Here is a 15,433-nt window from a genome sequence, read left to right on the forward strand (position 1 = left end):
AAAAACCTTCAGAAAACAAAAAAATAAGAGTGCAGGTTCCCCAAGGTTCATCTTACTAGCTCTCTCGGTGATCCTTTTGAACATGCATTTGAGGAGTAATGAAATGTAACATTTTCTTCCTTTGTCACTTCCCTCAATGTTCCTCTACAATTAAATATACTTAAAATGGATTGTAGATCTGCATCATTTGTATGCTGCAACAGCAAAGTTTTCTTGTTAAAGCAAACTAGCAACAGCCCTCTTTTTAGCTTACATTAGATGCTGCAAAAAATGTACTCCCCTAGGCCAAAGTCAAATTTTAAAATGATCTAGAAGAAATGATTGCACTTTAGGAAGACATGAAATTAAAAGCAGATGAGATTTTTCATGCTGTAATGTAATTTAGTTGGCTCTCATTTGTGATATACATTAAAACTTACCATATTTGAAGTTTCACTCTTGTACCATGTCCTGGTTTAGCCAGGAGCAGCTTTTGGCTTGGTAACAGGGGGAGCGGGTTGCAGTGAAGACCCTCCCCCGGCTCCTAGGTTCAGACCCACCTCCGGCCCGGCTGGGCCAATCTGGCGCCTCTGGGATCACTATTTAGGGGACGGGAATTTGAAATGCGAGTCGGGAGGTGGAGAGTGATACAAGATGGAGGCCACCACGCGGACCCTTCAGCCAGAGAAGGAGGAAGGAACGAGAAGCAGTAGACCGGAGTCCCTTCTGCAAGCCGTGGCGAGAATACAAGCTGTGCCCCTGAAACCTATGGAGATTCGTGGCAAGACTGAGAGCCACCAACAGCTCCGTGTGGGTGAGCCCGGACGGGCGGGGGACTGTGTGGGGAGTTGGCCATGGCCCAGGCCGTGTTGGAGAGCCTGCACGTCGCAGAGCAGCCCCACACGAGAGGGAGAGAGGAGCTGCAGCCTTTGGAATAAGTGGGCATCGGAGCAGCCCGTGCAAGTCTGCCATGCTTGTGAGTTACCCCACGGACTTGCAGGGAGGACTGGTGTGGAGTTCACCCGTCCTGAGGAGGGACAAACGGCAGAAGCTCTCGGAAACCGACTGACTGAACCCCCCACTGCCTGCCCCCCCGAACCGTTCGGGGGGGGCAAGGTAAAAACACCGGGATCAGGGCTCTGAACCCGGGAAGAGCGGAGGGGTGGCAAGAAGGTGTTCTTAAAAAGGCTGGTTGGACTCTCCATTGATGTATTACTCTGGGTTGTTTCATTTTGGTTATGTTTTGGTTGATTTTGCATTAAATTATTTTCTGTTTTCTTCCCCAAAACCGAGTGGCCTGGTCTGTTTTGTCCTGAACCTTAAGCGGCAATTAAGCCCTCCCTGCCCTCGAGCAATCCTCAGCCTCTTCGGTACTCGAGGCTAATCGTGGCCTTTGTTCCCTGATGGGCTTAAAAGCAGATGAGATTTTTAGTTGGCTCTCATTTGTGATATACATTAGAACTTACCATATTTGAAGTTTCACTCTTGTACCATTACATATTACTGGCTTTACTTTAAAATCAATGCCTAGAAGAAAGAAGAAAGTCTGTAACATTTCTCATAATAACATGGATTTCTTTAAAGACTGTTTCTTACCTCCAGTTATTATGCAATTTTGAATACAAAGTGAAAAGGAACTCTTATCAAACAAAGAATAACTAGCCAACCATACAGATTCAAAATGGAAGCTGTAAAAGGGAATTATGCAATGGTGAACACAACTTTATGCCAACATATTACACAAATGCAATACAAAGCAATGGAGGGGCAGGTCAAAGCAAAGGTGGAGATACCCTGAAACTGCATGTAGATATTTCCACGAACAGGCAAGCAATGTGACAGCAGTTTCATGGCCTATGCACAGTATTACGTGGCAAATATATTGGTGATTACAGTTGTTTCCAGCTTCATCACAACAGCGTGGTGAATGGGGAGGGAGAAATGCTTACAAAGCTGTTACATACACAACACCACTTTTGTCTCTACAGTCTTTATCACTGTGTATCCCAGATCCTGAGTGCTCATGTTAAAATCAAGCACTAGCACTTGTATCAGCGCAGAATGTTGTCTCTCAATATGCTATAGATCTTTCCTCAAATATATTTACCTTGCAATTTACAGTGTTTTCCTTTATTATATTGACAAATTAGTAGTCCAAATGTGGTACATGATAACTGGATTTATGGGTTCTTCAAGTTCCAATCTTAAGAATCTGTCAGGTTATCAGCTTCTATCTTAGGGTGATGCATTTCCTCACAGTTAACCATTCTTTTCCAATTACTTTATTGATGAAATCTGAAATATTGCTTGGTAATTTCCCCCCCTTTTTTTTTACTGTAAGACAATAAGGCTATTTATGTCAATTATACTAGGCAAAGTTAAGGTAACATTGTGATATGGCCATACTGCATAGTCAAAATTCCATCCAGCCAAAATATGGCTACTTAATGTGACTTCAGAGTGACTTTTCACTAGTAGTAACGTTATTTCAAAGAACTAAACAGACTGAAAAAGCACAAAAATATTGTTAGTATCATTGCAGTGATTTCTGTAAGAATCTGTCTGACAAATTATTTTACCAAAGGAAAGCATGGCAGTAAACCAAAAATGCAGTAGACAAAATGCTCCTTTCCTTTTTACTGATGGATGTATTGCGTGCAGAACTTTGACAAGTACACTCTCACATGCATGATTCCAATGCTATTAACACTTTTGTGTATATGTGGTAAAAGAGTTTAGGTGGATTTTAAATATTATTATGATAATCATGTCCTTCACTTGATGAATTTTTATTGAAGCTCCAATGGAAAGGAAAGAAGAAATAATATAATTGGTATCTGTAATTAATATTACACAAAGCTTCCTTGATGGAATTAATAATGTCAGATGGAAACGTAATTTAAGTCAAACTTGCTCATGTAAGATGAAATTCCAATGTGATGGAAAACACTTGCTCCTGAAATTCACATAGTTTTGTTTAATTATCTGTATCACTTTCCACAATTGATGTTAGAGAGGTTGAAAGGGACAGAGTACGCATTGGGAGGCAGAAATGTCACTTTCAAATGGTGCATTGGGAACACAGCAAAAAAATCATAATTTAGGCAGGAGCTCCCAGATCTACAGGAAACAGCTCTTAGTTGACATACATTTTAATAACAAATTGGTATAAGCTTTAAAAAATAAATAAATAAAAAGGGAAGCAGAGTGCTGATTCAGACTAAAACTTAATCTAAATTAAAATAAGCCTTATTGACTTCTTAAGTCAACTTCAAAATTTATTGACCTAAAAGGTCAATGAATGTTAGTGAAAAACAGAAGTCAATATGTTCTGCATGCATGAATTGTTCATGTCTTAATATGAAATTTCCAGCAAACTTAGCAAATTAGAAAGACAGGAAAGAAAAATGAGAAATACAATGCCAAAGACAGCTCTCAGATTTCAGATGCTTTTAGGCCCATGTATTACACAACATGATCAACATTACAAAGCAAGCATTGATTACCACTCTTGAGATAAATTTTATTTGAATGCAACAGCTTGTGCTTGCTTCTTTTAAGCTGTCTAATGAAACAGAAGGGGTATGCTAGGTACAAGTTCAAATTCTAGTTGTTATTTCCAAGTTTTATAGCCATGAGATTAATTTCACTTTCTTTATAATCCAAGTAGTAAATAATGCTCATATTAGGACTGAGACACCTTAAAGATAATTGGATCTAAAAAGCATTAAAATAGTCAGCCACATGGGAATTTAGCTGTGAACTTCCTCTCTCTTCCCTCAACATCTGTAACAGTCTTTGGCCATTTGCAGAAGTCCTCTTCAAAGAGGACTTCACACTGACCTAGAAAACTACAATGCCCCAGCCCAATACCACTGGCAAGTTCCTGATATAAAAGGCTCAAAAAAGATGTCTATCCACAGCAAATGCAAGTTTGAGCAGCTTAGCAGAATGCAACAGTGGTAGCACAGAGGATGGTGCATGCCCAGGTGTAGTTCTACCTAGCCCACTTAGTGCCTCACACCATCTTCAACTCTGCAGACAGGGAAACCATTGGTATCAAATCCCATGCGCAAGCTGGGCAAGCAAGTTCCCAGTGTGAGGCTGTGGTTTCAATTTCCATTACTCTAACCTATAACTTAAACCCTTACCAACTGTTGCTGCATGCTTGAATCAGACTCTTTTCCTGTACATGTCAAGGAGTATCTGAAGTGGAATGGTATCGGAGAGGAGAGGAGAGGAGAGGAGAGGAGAGGAGAGGAATTAAGATGGAGATTACTACTAGCGTTGTTAATGCAGGACATGTTTACCTTCAATATAATTCATTTTTGTTTATTTACTTTATCTTCTTCTAAAGTGAGTATCAGGGAATCTACAGAGTCAGTTCTTTTTCATTGCACATCAGAAACAAATGTGTAAATCGCTTGAACTTGTAACTTCATAAATCCTTTTGGGTTTAAGTATAGACATTATAAAGCAAAATTTTCCTTTTGAGGAAGAAGTCAAAATAAAGTTATTTTATTATAAAATAAATTTTTCAACTACAACAGATCTGAGAGGTCTCACCTCTACAGAAATGTTCCTCATAGAAAACACAGGACCACAGCCACCATAATACAGCAAAATAACAGCCTCCCAGCCTGTGAGATCACAGTCCTGTTCACTTGTATACAAGGGCTTTTTTTTTTTGTTCATCAACTTTCTCCATGGCTTTATATGCAATGCCATTGTTTAAACAAAAACATTTATTTTTTATAGTCTATTCATAATACAATGCATCTGCCTTATGATGCGTGTAAGTTTAATTAGAAAACTATAACTGCTTATAATTTACCCTAACGGTGTAATTGAAGAGGAGGAAGGGCATCCAGCCTTGAGTTTTTAAGTGCTGCATAAAAATCTTTCAACGAAAATTTACTGTGGGTGCTTTTTCTTTTTTTCCATAAAATACATAATTTTAGAAAAGTTCACCACTACTGGAGCCTACTGCAAAACATTCAGTTTCTTTTTCTTTCCCCTTGCAATAACACTGGGATTTTTCCTAGTAACATGAACCTGTGATTCATGCTGACACAGAAATGAGGCTTCCAGTAACCTTTTAACTGGAGTGCTTACGACCCTTTGCCACTAAGGAAGCTGATGGCACATGATTTTGTCAGGGAACTCGGATGGCTGAGAGACTTCACAGCCTCGATAATCTTCCCTCTACTCCAGTCACTGTTCCAGCTGCACAGGTAGAGTGGAAAATCGATTAATATCAAAAGAGCACTCAACAGGCTGCATGACAGATAGGGAACATCTGACTGAGCTTGTGTACGAAACAGGCATCTGGATGAAAATACTTATTTTTTCTGATGGTGACAACAAAGAGGGAGAAGACATCATGAACAGAAAACACTGTATTTTTAATTCACACCATTATGGAGCACAAACTGTAAGCCATGCTCTCAGTTCTAGCTGACTTCATGAAAAAGAAAGTTCCACTCCCATATTACTCTTTCAGAAGCAGTCATCCACAATCCTATTTGTTTGAAAAGTCTAAAGCTCTAATACATTTCCTAGGATGGAATTAAATTGAATATAAAGTTTCAGAAAGAACTTTTAAATCCCACTCGGGTTACAAAATAATTTGCATTTCAGATAAAAGTTTGTTTAACAAGTTTTTATATCTCTCAAGAATAGGTTTCGGGAAGAGTAATAAAGTTAATAAGATTCATCTCAGTCCATAACCATCACAAACCTCTTAATTATTCATTAAGCTATTTTAACCCACAACCTGGAAAACATAACATTATCACCATACGAGATTTTTTCGACTCTGCAGTGTACTAAATTAAAAGAATTTGTGTCCCCAAGTAACCACCTCACAGCCAAGAATCTATGTTCCAATATAAAACGTTGATATTTTCATGACCATTCTTTGGGACCACTTGCTAAGCCTGGCAACAAGTTACCTGTTCAAAGGATCAATGTCATGATGTTACTGCTAGGGACATTCTTCCTTTTTTGTTCAAACTAGTTTCAGAAGCTGGTTTGCAAGAACGGGCCAGAAAATAGAAAGTGGTTTAAGTTCAGCCATTCTCATGTGGGCAGGTAAAGTCATCTCATGTATACTGACTATTCCCTGAACCAACTGTTGCTGCAGCTACTACCTGTCATTTATTCAGTTAAGCCAACTCCTCTGCACTTTTTGAAAAATGTATAAAACACAAATGCAGGAACACACAATTCCTTGTGCATACTTTTAACTTTCTCCTTAACAGCATAGAAAACAAAAAAAAATTCTTACACACACAAACTTTTAAAAACTAAAATGTCCTTATCAGAAATTGGGAAAATCTCTGCAGCAAATCAAACCAGTCAACTTGTCATCCTGCATGGTAGTACCATGTAGGTGGTGTGGGGTTGCCCATTCACTCCCCATCTGCAGAGGCGCCAGGGAAGGCAGCAACGGTGCCACAGCACAAAACTGCCTTGGTCTGTCAGCTACCTACAGTAGAAGATATCTTGACTTTTTATCATTAAAATTCTTGGCACAAAGTCAAATCCCCTTCCAGCATTAAAGATGGAGGAACTGGGCATTCTACTGATGTCTGACAATCCTTTTGAGTGTTTGCTCTGCACCCACACCTGTGTACAGCAACAAGGCTTTCGTCTGTACTCCTGGGCAATAAGAAACAAGTTGCTTTCTGAAGTTCTAGAAAAAGAGTAGTTTCAAGATGCCCCAGAGTATCAGCAAGGACTGTGTAACAGCGGGCACAAAGGTTCTGGAGCCAAGGTGACATCTTTCCTGACACCCTGACACAACCTCTACAAAGGTTTACGTTGCTTGACATAGTTGGGACACTCGCAACAGTTTAAGAGCAAGACCTGACGTCTCCAGGACAGGGAGTGCCGAGCTGCCAGTGACGGGGAGATCGTGCTTGAAGCTGGGCATCCTCTGCCTGTGGGTGTGATGGGCAGCCGGGACGGGACGCACGAGGCGCGGGAGCGCACGCCTTCGGGGGCTGCGGCGGGCGCGGCCGTGGCCACCAGCCCGCCGCGCCGCGTGGTCCTCGCAGCCCGCCGCGCAGCAGGGCCCCGCCGGCGGGCGGCAGCGTGGGCACCGCCGGCGGCGGCGCCTCGGGGACACGGCCAGGGCAGGTGCCAGCCCCGAGGGCCTGGCTCCTGGCCCGCGGTCACTCACCGATCGTGGCCAAGTAGGAGGAAGTGGTAGCCCCGGCGGGTGGCGAGCCGGGCTCCGTGTACCTTCGCACGATAGAGGTCTTCCCCACGCAGGCCTCCCCAGCCATCACGATTTTCACCAGCAGCGGCGGCGTCCCCGCACCCTGCTGCCCCAGCCCCGCCATGGCGGGCGCCGAGTGCCGGCCGGGCCGGGCCGGGTGGCGTGGGGCGGGGCGGCGGCCGCAGCGCCGCGGGCCTCCCCGCTGCAAGGGAGCGGGCACCGCCCCCGCCGGGGGTGTGTGTCGGGCGGAGGGGCCGGCGACTGAGCCGCGGCCCGGCGCCATCGCACGCCGGCATCGCACGCCGCCCCCGCCCGCCGCCCCGCGCAGGTGGGACGGGCCGCAGGGGGCCCGGATGCCGCGCTGTGGTGCGGGGCGCGGGGGTGTGAGGAGCTGCGCGACACCTGAGTTGGCGTATTACATCCGTGTCAACGAATAAAGCAGCTGACTGCCTTTTTAAATTTTTTTTAACAGTCTGGCTGAACGTTGCTGTCGTGCCACCAGGCGAAAGTGGGCACACGTGCTACAGAAAACACAAAGCCCGCAAATCTCTAACTACTTAGTTCCTGTGATTGCTGAAAAGATAAAAGCCGAGCCCGGAATGGTTGCCGTGAGGTGCTGTAAGCCGGTGCTGTGGCCTGCAGCAGTCACAGAGCTGTCACTGCGGCTGGTACGATCCGCTGCACAGGGCGTGTGCTCGTACACCCATTCCCCAGTGCTCACACACCCTCTGTAGGCTTCACCTTTGCCCTACCGTAGCGGCTACCGACTGTATTCAGGTGACAGCCGCTGGTGTGCAGCATCAGTGGCCATGCAGAACTGTGCAGCAGGGCCACGTTGGCCCTCTTACAGATCCTGGCCAGGCTGCCACTCACTGCGCTTTGGCCACTGAATCAGCATTATGAAATCATGCAAAGATGCGCTTTTTTTTTTTTTTTTGTAATGAAGTTTCATAACTGATGAGGAAGGAGGGAACTTTCACAACCCCTGTAACATTTCCCCTGTGAAGTACAGAAATAAATGGTCTGGTTTCATGTATATTTTGTAGCATAAAGACAGACACAGAGGAAAAAGCTTCTATATATTTCCTCTTTTTCACTTTTGATTTGTTCTCATCTGACAAAGTGTCCTATACTAAAAATGTGTACATACACGTGCTGCATGTATATCTGGATATTTTTATCAGAATCCCACATTGTCCAAATTATATAAGGCCCTTGGCCATTTGCTGATGGGTACACCAAACTCCTCCAGTGTCACAAATTTAGGAATGGAACATGTTTGAATTAAAAGCACCGATAGACCTTTACAAGTATTTGTGCCTATCTAGGCCTATAATGAGTCCTCACAGGTTTTGACATTTTTGTCTTCAACCCTTCAAGCAACTCCTTGATCAATTCACATATTGCAGAGAAGTAGACATAACGCACTTGCTTTTTGCGAAGGACAGAAAGCATTTATGACTTGCATAATTTGGGACATCCTCTTACACAAGGCCAAGTATTATTTTAGGCTCAGTTCCTCCTAATCCAACTCTGAACTACACACAAATCTGCACTTCAACTTGCCAGTATCAGACTGGTTAGCCACAAACATTTAAGACTTCGTGGTAGAACTTCAAAGAGTCTTGTTTCTTGATCAGTGCTGTTTCCTTTGTTACTGGAGGAGTGAGAATTTGTGCTACAAACTGGGAAATGACCAGTGGAAAATGACTGATAAAATCAGCTACAGGGTTAGCCAGTCTTTTCAGGAATAACATCTCAGATGTGACTGTAAAAACTACAATAATACCAAAGAAGGCATTAGTCAAAGTGTTTCCATTAGGGCCAGAGGAAGGCTGTGGGTTGATGAGATTGAATACATTCTTGAATGACTACTGGTGGAAGAAGCTGACCCTACACTCTGCGCTTGTGAGACCACATCTGAAATATTGTGTCCAGTTCTGGGCCCCTCAAGAAGGACAGGGATCTGCTGGAGAGAGTTCAGCAGAGGGCCACCAAGATGATGGAGTGGAGCACCTCCTTTATGAAAGGCTGAGGGAGCTGGGGCTCTTTAGCTGGGAAAAGAGGAGACTGAGGGATAATCTCGTTAATGTTTACAAATACATAAAGGGTGAGTGTCAGGAGGATGCAGCCAGGCTCTTCTCAATGATGGCCAATGACTGGACAAAAGGCAATGCATATAAGCTGGAACATAAGAGATTCCAAAGAAACACAAGGAAGAGTTTCTTCCCTGTGAGGGTGACAGAGCACTGGAACAGGCTGCCCAGATGCATCGTTGAGTCTCCTTCTCTGGGGACATTCAAACCCCACCCAGACAAGTTCCTTGTGCGACCTACTCTAGATGGTTCTGATCTGGCGGGGGGGTGGTGGACTAAATGATCTTTCAAGGTCCCTTCCAACCCTTGAGATTCTGTGATTCTGGGATACAGGATACTTTCAGCTGACATGTCACATTTATGAAAGTGTTTGGGGAGCCTGTCCTGTACAATAAAGCTGCAGGCATGTGTTTAACAAAACAAAGGCTGGGAGGGAATATGATTACTCTCTGTCCATTATTAAATGATACAAAGTTAAAAAAAGCTGCTTAAACAGAAGAATAATAGGTGAATGGGTTTACACTAACTATGAATATGACCGCACTAAAAAATGTGAAATTTCTAATGGTGCTTCAGAAAATTCTTGCAATTGAGGTAATCAGGAGAAAAAATCTTGATAAAGGCAGAACAATATGAATTTGTTAGTGAGACTTTAACTGTCTGTAATAGGGAAGAACTGGACTTCATAAATTTCCTGTGAGAAACATCCCCTGCTATCTCAGCAGCCCCTTGAAGTTCTGCTTCCCTGTGCAAAAACCTGAACTATTGTTGATTATTCCAGATCTGAGCGGTGGTGGAATGCTAGCTTCTTCTGCCAGTTCTCATGAATCAGAGGTGACAATGTGTGTAGGGAACCTGTAAGTCTTACAGATAATCTAGTATCTGCAGCAGCAGCTGGGTATTTCCAGCCAGCTGTGCATCACTCCTGTTTTACTTTCCTCCATCAGTGAAGCTACAGGAGTGAGGACAAAGCACTAACCTTGTCCTGTAGACTGATGCCACAGTGCAGGTTTGGCAGACACACATGGGTTTATAGATATACCATAAGACTTTGCTTTATTGTGGAGCCTTCTCCATTCTCTACTCTGAATCTCTTCTTCATAAAATAGCATTCTTCAAATGATGGACACACTGTGGTTAGATTTAGGTGGTAGGCTGGGCTGATGGTGTTAGCACTGATGCCACTTTAGCTCAGTCTTCACCCTCTGTTGTCTGTCTGGCCAATTGATTTAAATTAAAAAGCTCTCTGTACTATTTGGTACATTCAGTGTGCAAGGCAGAATTCTAGCTGATTTCTTAACAAAGCTCCAAATGCCCAGGGTTGCCATGCTGCTGCTATTGGTGAGTTTCAGTAGCATTTTCCTCACATTCCTATCCACAAGAGGACAGTCTTTCCATCTCTTACCACCGATGAGAACCATTGAAAAGTTAGCACTTTAGAAAGCTGCCATTCAATGAATGACATTTTTTTTTCTATGAAGTACATGTTTCATGCTTTATAAAGAGGCTCCAGATCTTTGTAAACTGTACAGTGTGACTGTATTTATAGAGCTAATCATAAGTAAAGTTAGTTTAATGAAATTAATGACTTGACAATAATGACTGTGCAGTTACAAGACAATTAGTACAAAGCACAAAATAAAGTTCCTGTGAGGTTCATTGAGATATCCTTGGGAAAGGATGCCTTTGCCTCTCATTCATCTTTTTTTTTGTTTGCTTACTTCCATTTCTTTGACTCTGTCTTTCCAATAACACGAAAGTAGTAATTGCAATAATGACATTATTTTTAAAAGCATTTTAGTGGGAAACCTTCTCATTTTCACACAAAAAAATTACCAGAATAATTAGAATTGTATAATTACAATAATTAGAATTGAATATTTACATCACACTTATTTTTGTTGAATACTTGTAAATGATTAGTGTTACTTTTGTAGATACCCTTTCAACCCTTTCAAAAGTTGAACTCTTCACTGCAGCTACATAAACTAAATTACTCTGAATGTAGAAGGGACCTGAACGGTTCTTCAGCAGCATATTTCATGCAAAACTTCCAGCATAATCTTGTCACTAAGCCTGCTTCAGACATTCTTGTAAGCAACCAGCATTAAAAAACTCCAAACAGGTAAGGAGATGCACATAACTACAAAACGGGTGAAGAAACAGCAGTGTTCAAGTATAGCCCTGTTTCTGAAACATAGTGGTACCGTTACAGATGCCACAGGCTCCTTAATGAAATAAAGCTTACAAAATATTTCAAACAAGTTCAGTGTATTTCAATCTGAAATTATTTTGATGAAATATTAGAATACTAATACAACGACAACCATTAGCATCATTTTCATGAAAGTGTTCCTGAATTGAAAGTATAAGCTAAAAATGGTAATAAGGAAGAGCAATGTTTAATTTGGATTTAAGATCCTCAGTACTAAGTCATTGCTCGTGTCAAGATTACTCGCTGAGTAGATTCTGTTAAGTGACTGAAGTGAAACGCTTTACTTTCATTAGTGTTAAGGTAAAACCACTTCTGAGTGGACAAAAGTGAGACAAATTACTCATGATAGGCAAAACAGGGTTCACTAATCCTTAAATGAAAATTTTGGGCCAACTGTAAAGTATTTTAGTTATTTCAGAGACAGGATTCACTGTTAAGCTGGAATATAATTTTTAATATTTCATCAGAGAACAGGGCACCTTCCCAGTCAGAATAACTCAAGTATGGGGTTACTGATGAAAACTGTTCGAAAGTGATTGTGATGAGGTACCCATTGTTTATAGCTGCTCGGGAACTGGTTCCAATTGGTAGGGGCTTTTAGTTTTATTTTCCTTAGCAATAGAAGCCATTAATTACTGAGTTAGCATATTATCTGCAGTTAGAGTACCCCTTGATATCTCTGAATCCAAAGTCACATTTCTGATCTACTGATACGGAAGGCAAGAATTAGCAGAACAAACTGAAGTAATACAAGCCTTGCTTCAGGGGTCCTGACCCGTTCAAAAACTTAGAATTGAGACCAGTGGTGAGACCAAGCAAGTGTTGCTCTCAGCCTTGTCTCAACATCATTGCTCTTGGACCCACAGAAGTTATTAGGTGTGAATATTTACACTTTTTAAAAACCCAAGACATTAAAAACCCATTTCAGTGAAGGCAACTTTTCTTCTGCAGTTCCTTTGGCAAAGTATGATTGATTTTTCCTGAATCTGGAGCAGCAGAAGGAATAGCTGTTTTAAGAGACCATACTGACAGTCATCCATATAGTTAATAAAATCCTGGTTATACCTGAAGTTCTCTCAGAACATTTATGGTGGGGTCACAAATGTTATTTTTTCCCTAAGCTTGAGCGTGCCTCATCTCTGTTACTGAAATACCAGTACACTGTGTATGAAAACAGAAATTTCTAGAAAACCACACTTTTGACCAGTGCTAGTACCTGAGTGATTTACTGCTGTCAGTCTCTCACTGTCATACTTGCTCACCAAACAGGCTTAAATTAAGAGCTTGAAAAACATACATTCCTCCCAGAGTTGCTTCGACTTCCCCATGACTCAAAACTGCTTTCCTTGCATCACTGCTTAGCTACTTGGTCAAGATTTTCAAAATTGTTATTCAGTGTTTCATTGCTAAATTAATATACAGAAACTTAAAAAGTGATCTAGCTGCACAAATGCTAAATGGAAACTGCTGGACCCTCAGAAATTTAGTAATTAATTTTGTTGCCTACATCCAGCTTTGGAAAACAAGATATTAGAAGCTAATTCTTTAAAAGATGCATTTACCCTCCAGGTATTTAATGGAGATTGCAGAATAAAGATTACTCTAATGTGTTTTTATCAGCTAGAAATATTTGAAATATTCTATGTGCTGTGTTGCCAATAGATACCTCCACAGAGGATGTCTTTGGGCAGACGCTTACTGGCCATGAGGAGAGAACTCCTGCAGAAGACGCAACACATCTGAACACCTCCAGATGCATGCTCGGGAATTTCCACACCACTCAGAAGTGTTTTGCGTCTCTCAAGCACTACACGTACCTCTCATTTATATTATATTTGCTTTTTTTGCTATTCAAAAGCCACTAGAATACATATAACACACACACACACAAAAGAGGTGCTTTCTGTCTTATCAGACAGTTACTCTGAGAGAAAAGGAAATTAAGTCTGATATTACTCACCAAGATTAGTTTTTCACTCCTGTGTGTGTACTAAAAAAGTATTTATCCCAGATTCTTTGGACATTGGCATCAGTCCTCTTGTCTGTAATTTCGCAATTTCACCCCTAGCCTTTTTTTTTAGCTCAATGTTTTGCCCACCTGCAGGATGTGAGTCGGTGGCTTCTGGGTTTTTTCTAGATTTTCACAAAGTTTGTCAGTTTGTGCCTCTTATGGCCTACAGTCTCTTCCCTAAATTTAATGAAAAGTAAGCATTTTGTTGGGAATTACCGAATAAGTGTTTTGTGACTCTGCAACAAAACCTGAAACTTTTAAAATAAGAATAGACTTGTCTTGGAACAATCTGACCTTCAAAATCACATTTGCATTAGTTTTGTGGGGGAAAACATCTTTTTCAGAGGAAAAGGCTAACATTTTTTTTCACACAGGGGTTTTTTTTTGTGTATTTCCAGGATTATATGCATCTTGAAAATTATTATTGAAACAAGGAAACTACTGTAAGAGAAAACTTAAAGACATTTACTTAGCTAATATTGATAAAACTGTGTTGCCATGATAAACTGATAAGAAAGAGATCAAGGTTTTAACAGAACATGTATGGGATAATTGTAGTCCTGATTCTTCATTATAATGATTTCATTAAATGATTAAATAAATTCTATTGTCTCAAAACTAGGAAAAGGTCAGAAACTGTATTCCTAGCAAAAGCCCTACTGCAAAATTTTACAAAATAGAAAGTATTTCAAAGGCAAATGAATATGTGTAGATAGAACAGTTCAGTTCAGGGAACTCATACTGGCTCTGCAAAAGGCACACAGTGCATGCTCATGGTATTTCCTTTGTAGCAAGAATATGTTCAACTCAACAAGAAAAAAATGTATAAATGCCTCTCAGCACTTCGAAGGCCGAGGGGCTGAGAGCCAGACACACGTGGCCATGGTATATAGGAGACACAACCCCAGTATGTGCATGTGCACTGTGGGCGCGGAAGAGTGGCGCAGGTCAAGAACCAAGCAAAGCTCAAGGGCCACATCGACACGCACCACAGTGGGAGGGATGCTGGGGAGAGGAGGCTCAGCAGAGCAGTAAGGGCTGTTTGCCTGCAGTTACTTCAGAAGGACCAGCGAGTGGATTAAAAAATCTTCAGGTTGCTCTAATTAGGCTTCATGGACATTTCAAAATGCAGAGTTAGCTTAAGCTATAGTATAAGGTATTTGTAGCTGCAGAGCTATGTCAGAATTCATTTTTTTTCTTAGTAGCATTTATGCTGATGTGTGTGTATTAGAAAAGATAATATAGGGCTGAAGTTATGCTTTATTTTGGTTCACATGTTAGTAGTTATTTCACATGTTTACCTCCCATATGTCCTGAAGTGAAGGTGTGTTGGTTTGTCTCTGGCTGGATGCTAAGTGCCCACCACAGCTGCTCTATCACTCCCCTTCTAAGATGGATAGAGGGAGAGAAAATATAGTGAAAAGCTCCTGGGTCAAGATCACAGAGAGATCGTTCAGTGATTACTGTAATGAGTAAAACAAACTCAGTTTGGGAAAATTAAATTCATTTACTACAAATCAAAACAGAGCAAGGTAACGAGAATTAGCCCCAAATCTTAAAACACCTTTCCCCCACCCCTCCCTTCTTCCCAGGCCCAACGTTACTCCTATAAGTTCAAAATGGAGTATGTGGCTTAGAGAGGCCACATGCCAAAGTCCAAGTGGCCATGACAGAGAACTCTGATGGGAAGCTTTTACATACTCTGCAAACTCCTTTTTTAACAATAATGGAAACAAAGAGGAAACCATGCAAACAGTCTACTTATAGATGAGCCTGAGAAGACACAGGCTACATCTGTATCACCTTTAGTAGAAATACCCGTATTTCAGTTTTAGTTAACCAAACAAAGCTGCTGGAGGAATAAACCAGTGAACATGCATCATCTACCTGTAGGTGTTAGCTGACCT

At 41.5% G+C, this 15,433-nt stretch overlaps 1 protein-coding gene across 4 annotated transcripts in view; it reads right to left on the bottom strand.

The window, feature by feature from the left end:
• LOC133625306 (ras-related protein Rab-10-like) overlaps positions 1-7,362 on the bottom strand; it is a 35,325-nt gene extending 27,963 nt beyond the window's left edge. For all 4 annotated transcript variants that reach the window (XR_009818616.1, XM_061995111.1, XM_061995112.1 and 1 more), the window contains exons 1-2: positions 7,166-7,362; positions 1,446-1,506 (exon numbers count right to left, since the gene is read on the bottom strand). Coding sequence is in view for 3 of the 4 variants with exons in the window: in XM_061995111.1 (XP_061851095.1) it covers positions 1,446-1,506; positions 7,166-7,328 (224 nt within the window). In the remaining variant the exon portion in view is untranslated. The remainder of the gene's footprint in view (positions 1-1,445; positions 1,507-7,165) is intronic.
• Positions 7,363-15,433: the final 8,071 nt, after the last annotated feature.

The sequence above is a fragment of the Colius striatus genome, chromosome 4 (genome assembly GCF_028858725.1).
Source record: "Colius striatus isolate bColStr4 chromosome 4, bColStr4.1.hap1, whole genome shotgun sequence".
In the NCBI taxonomy this organism is placed as follows: Eukaryota; Metazoa; Chordata; class Aves; order Coliiformes; family Coliidae; genus Colius; species Colius striatus.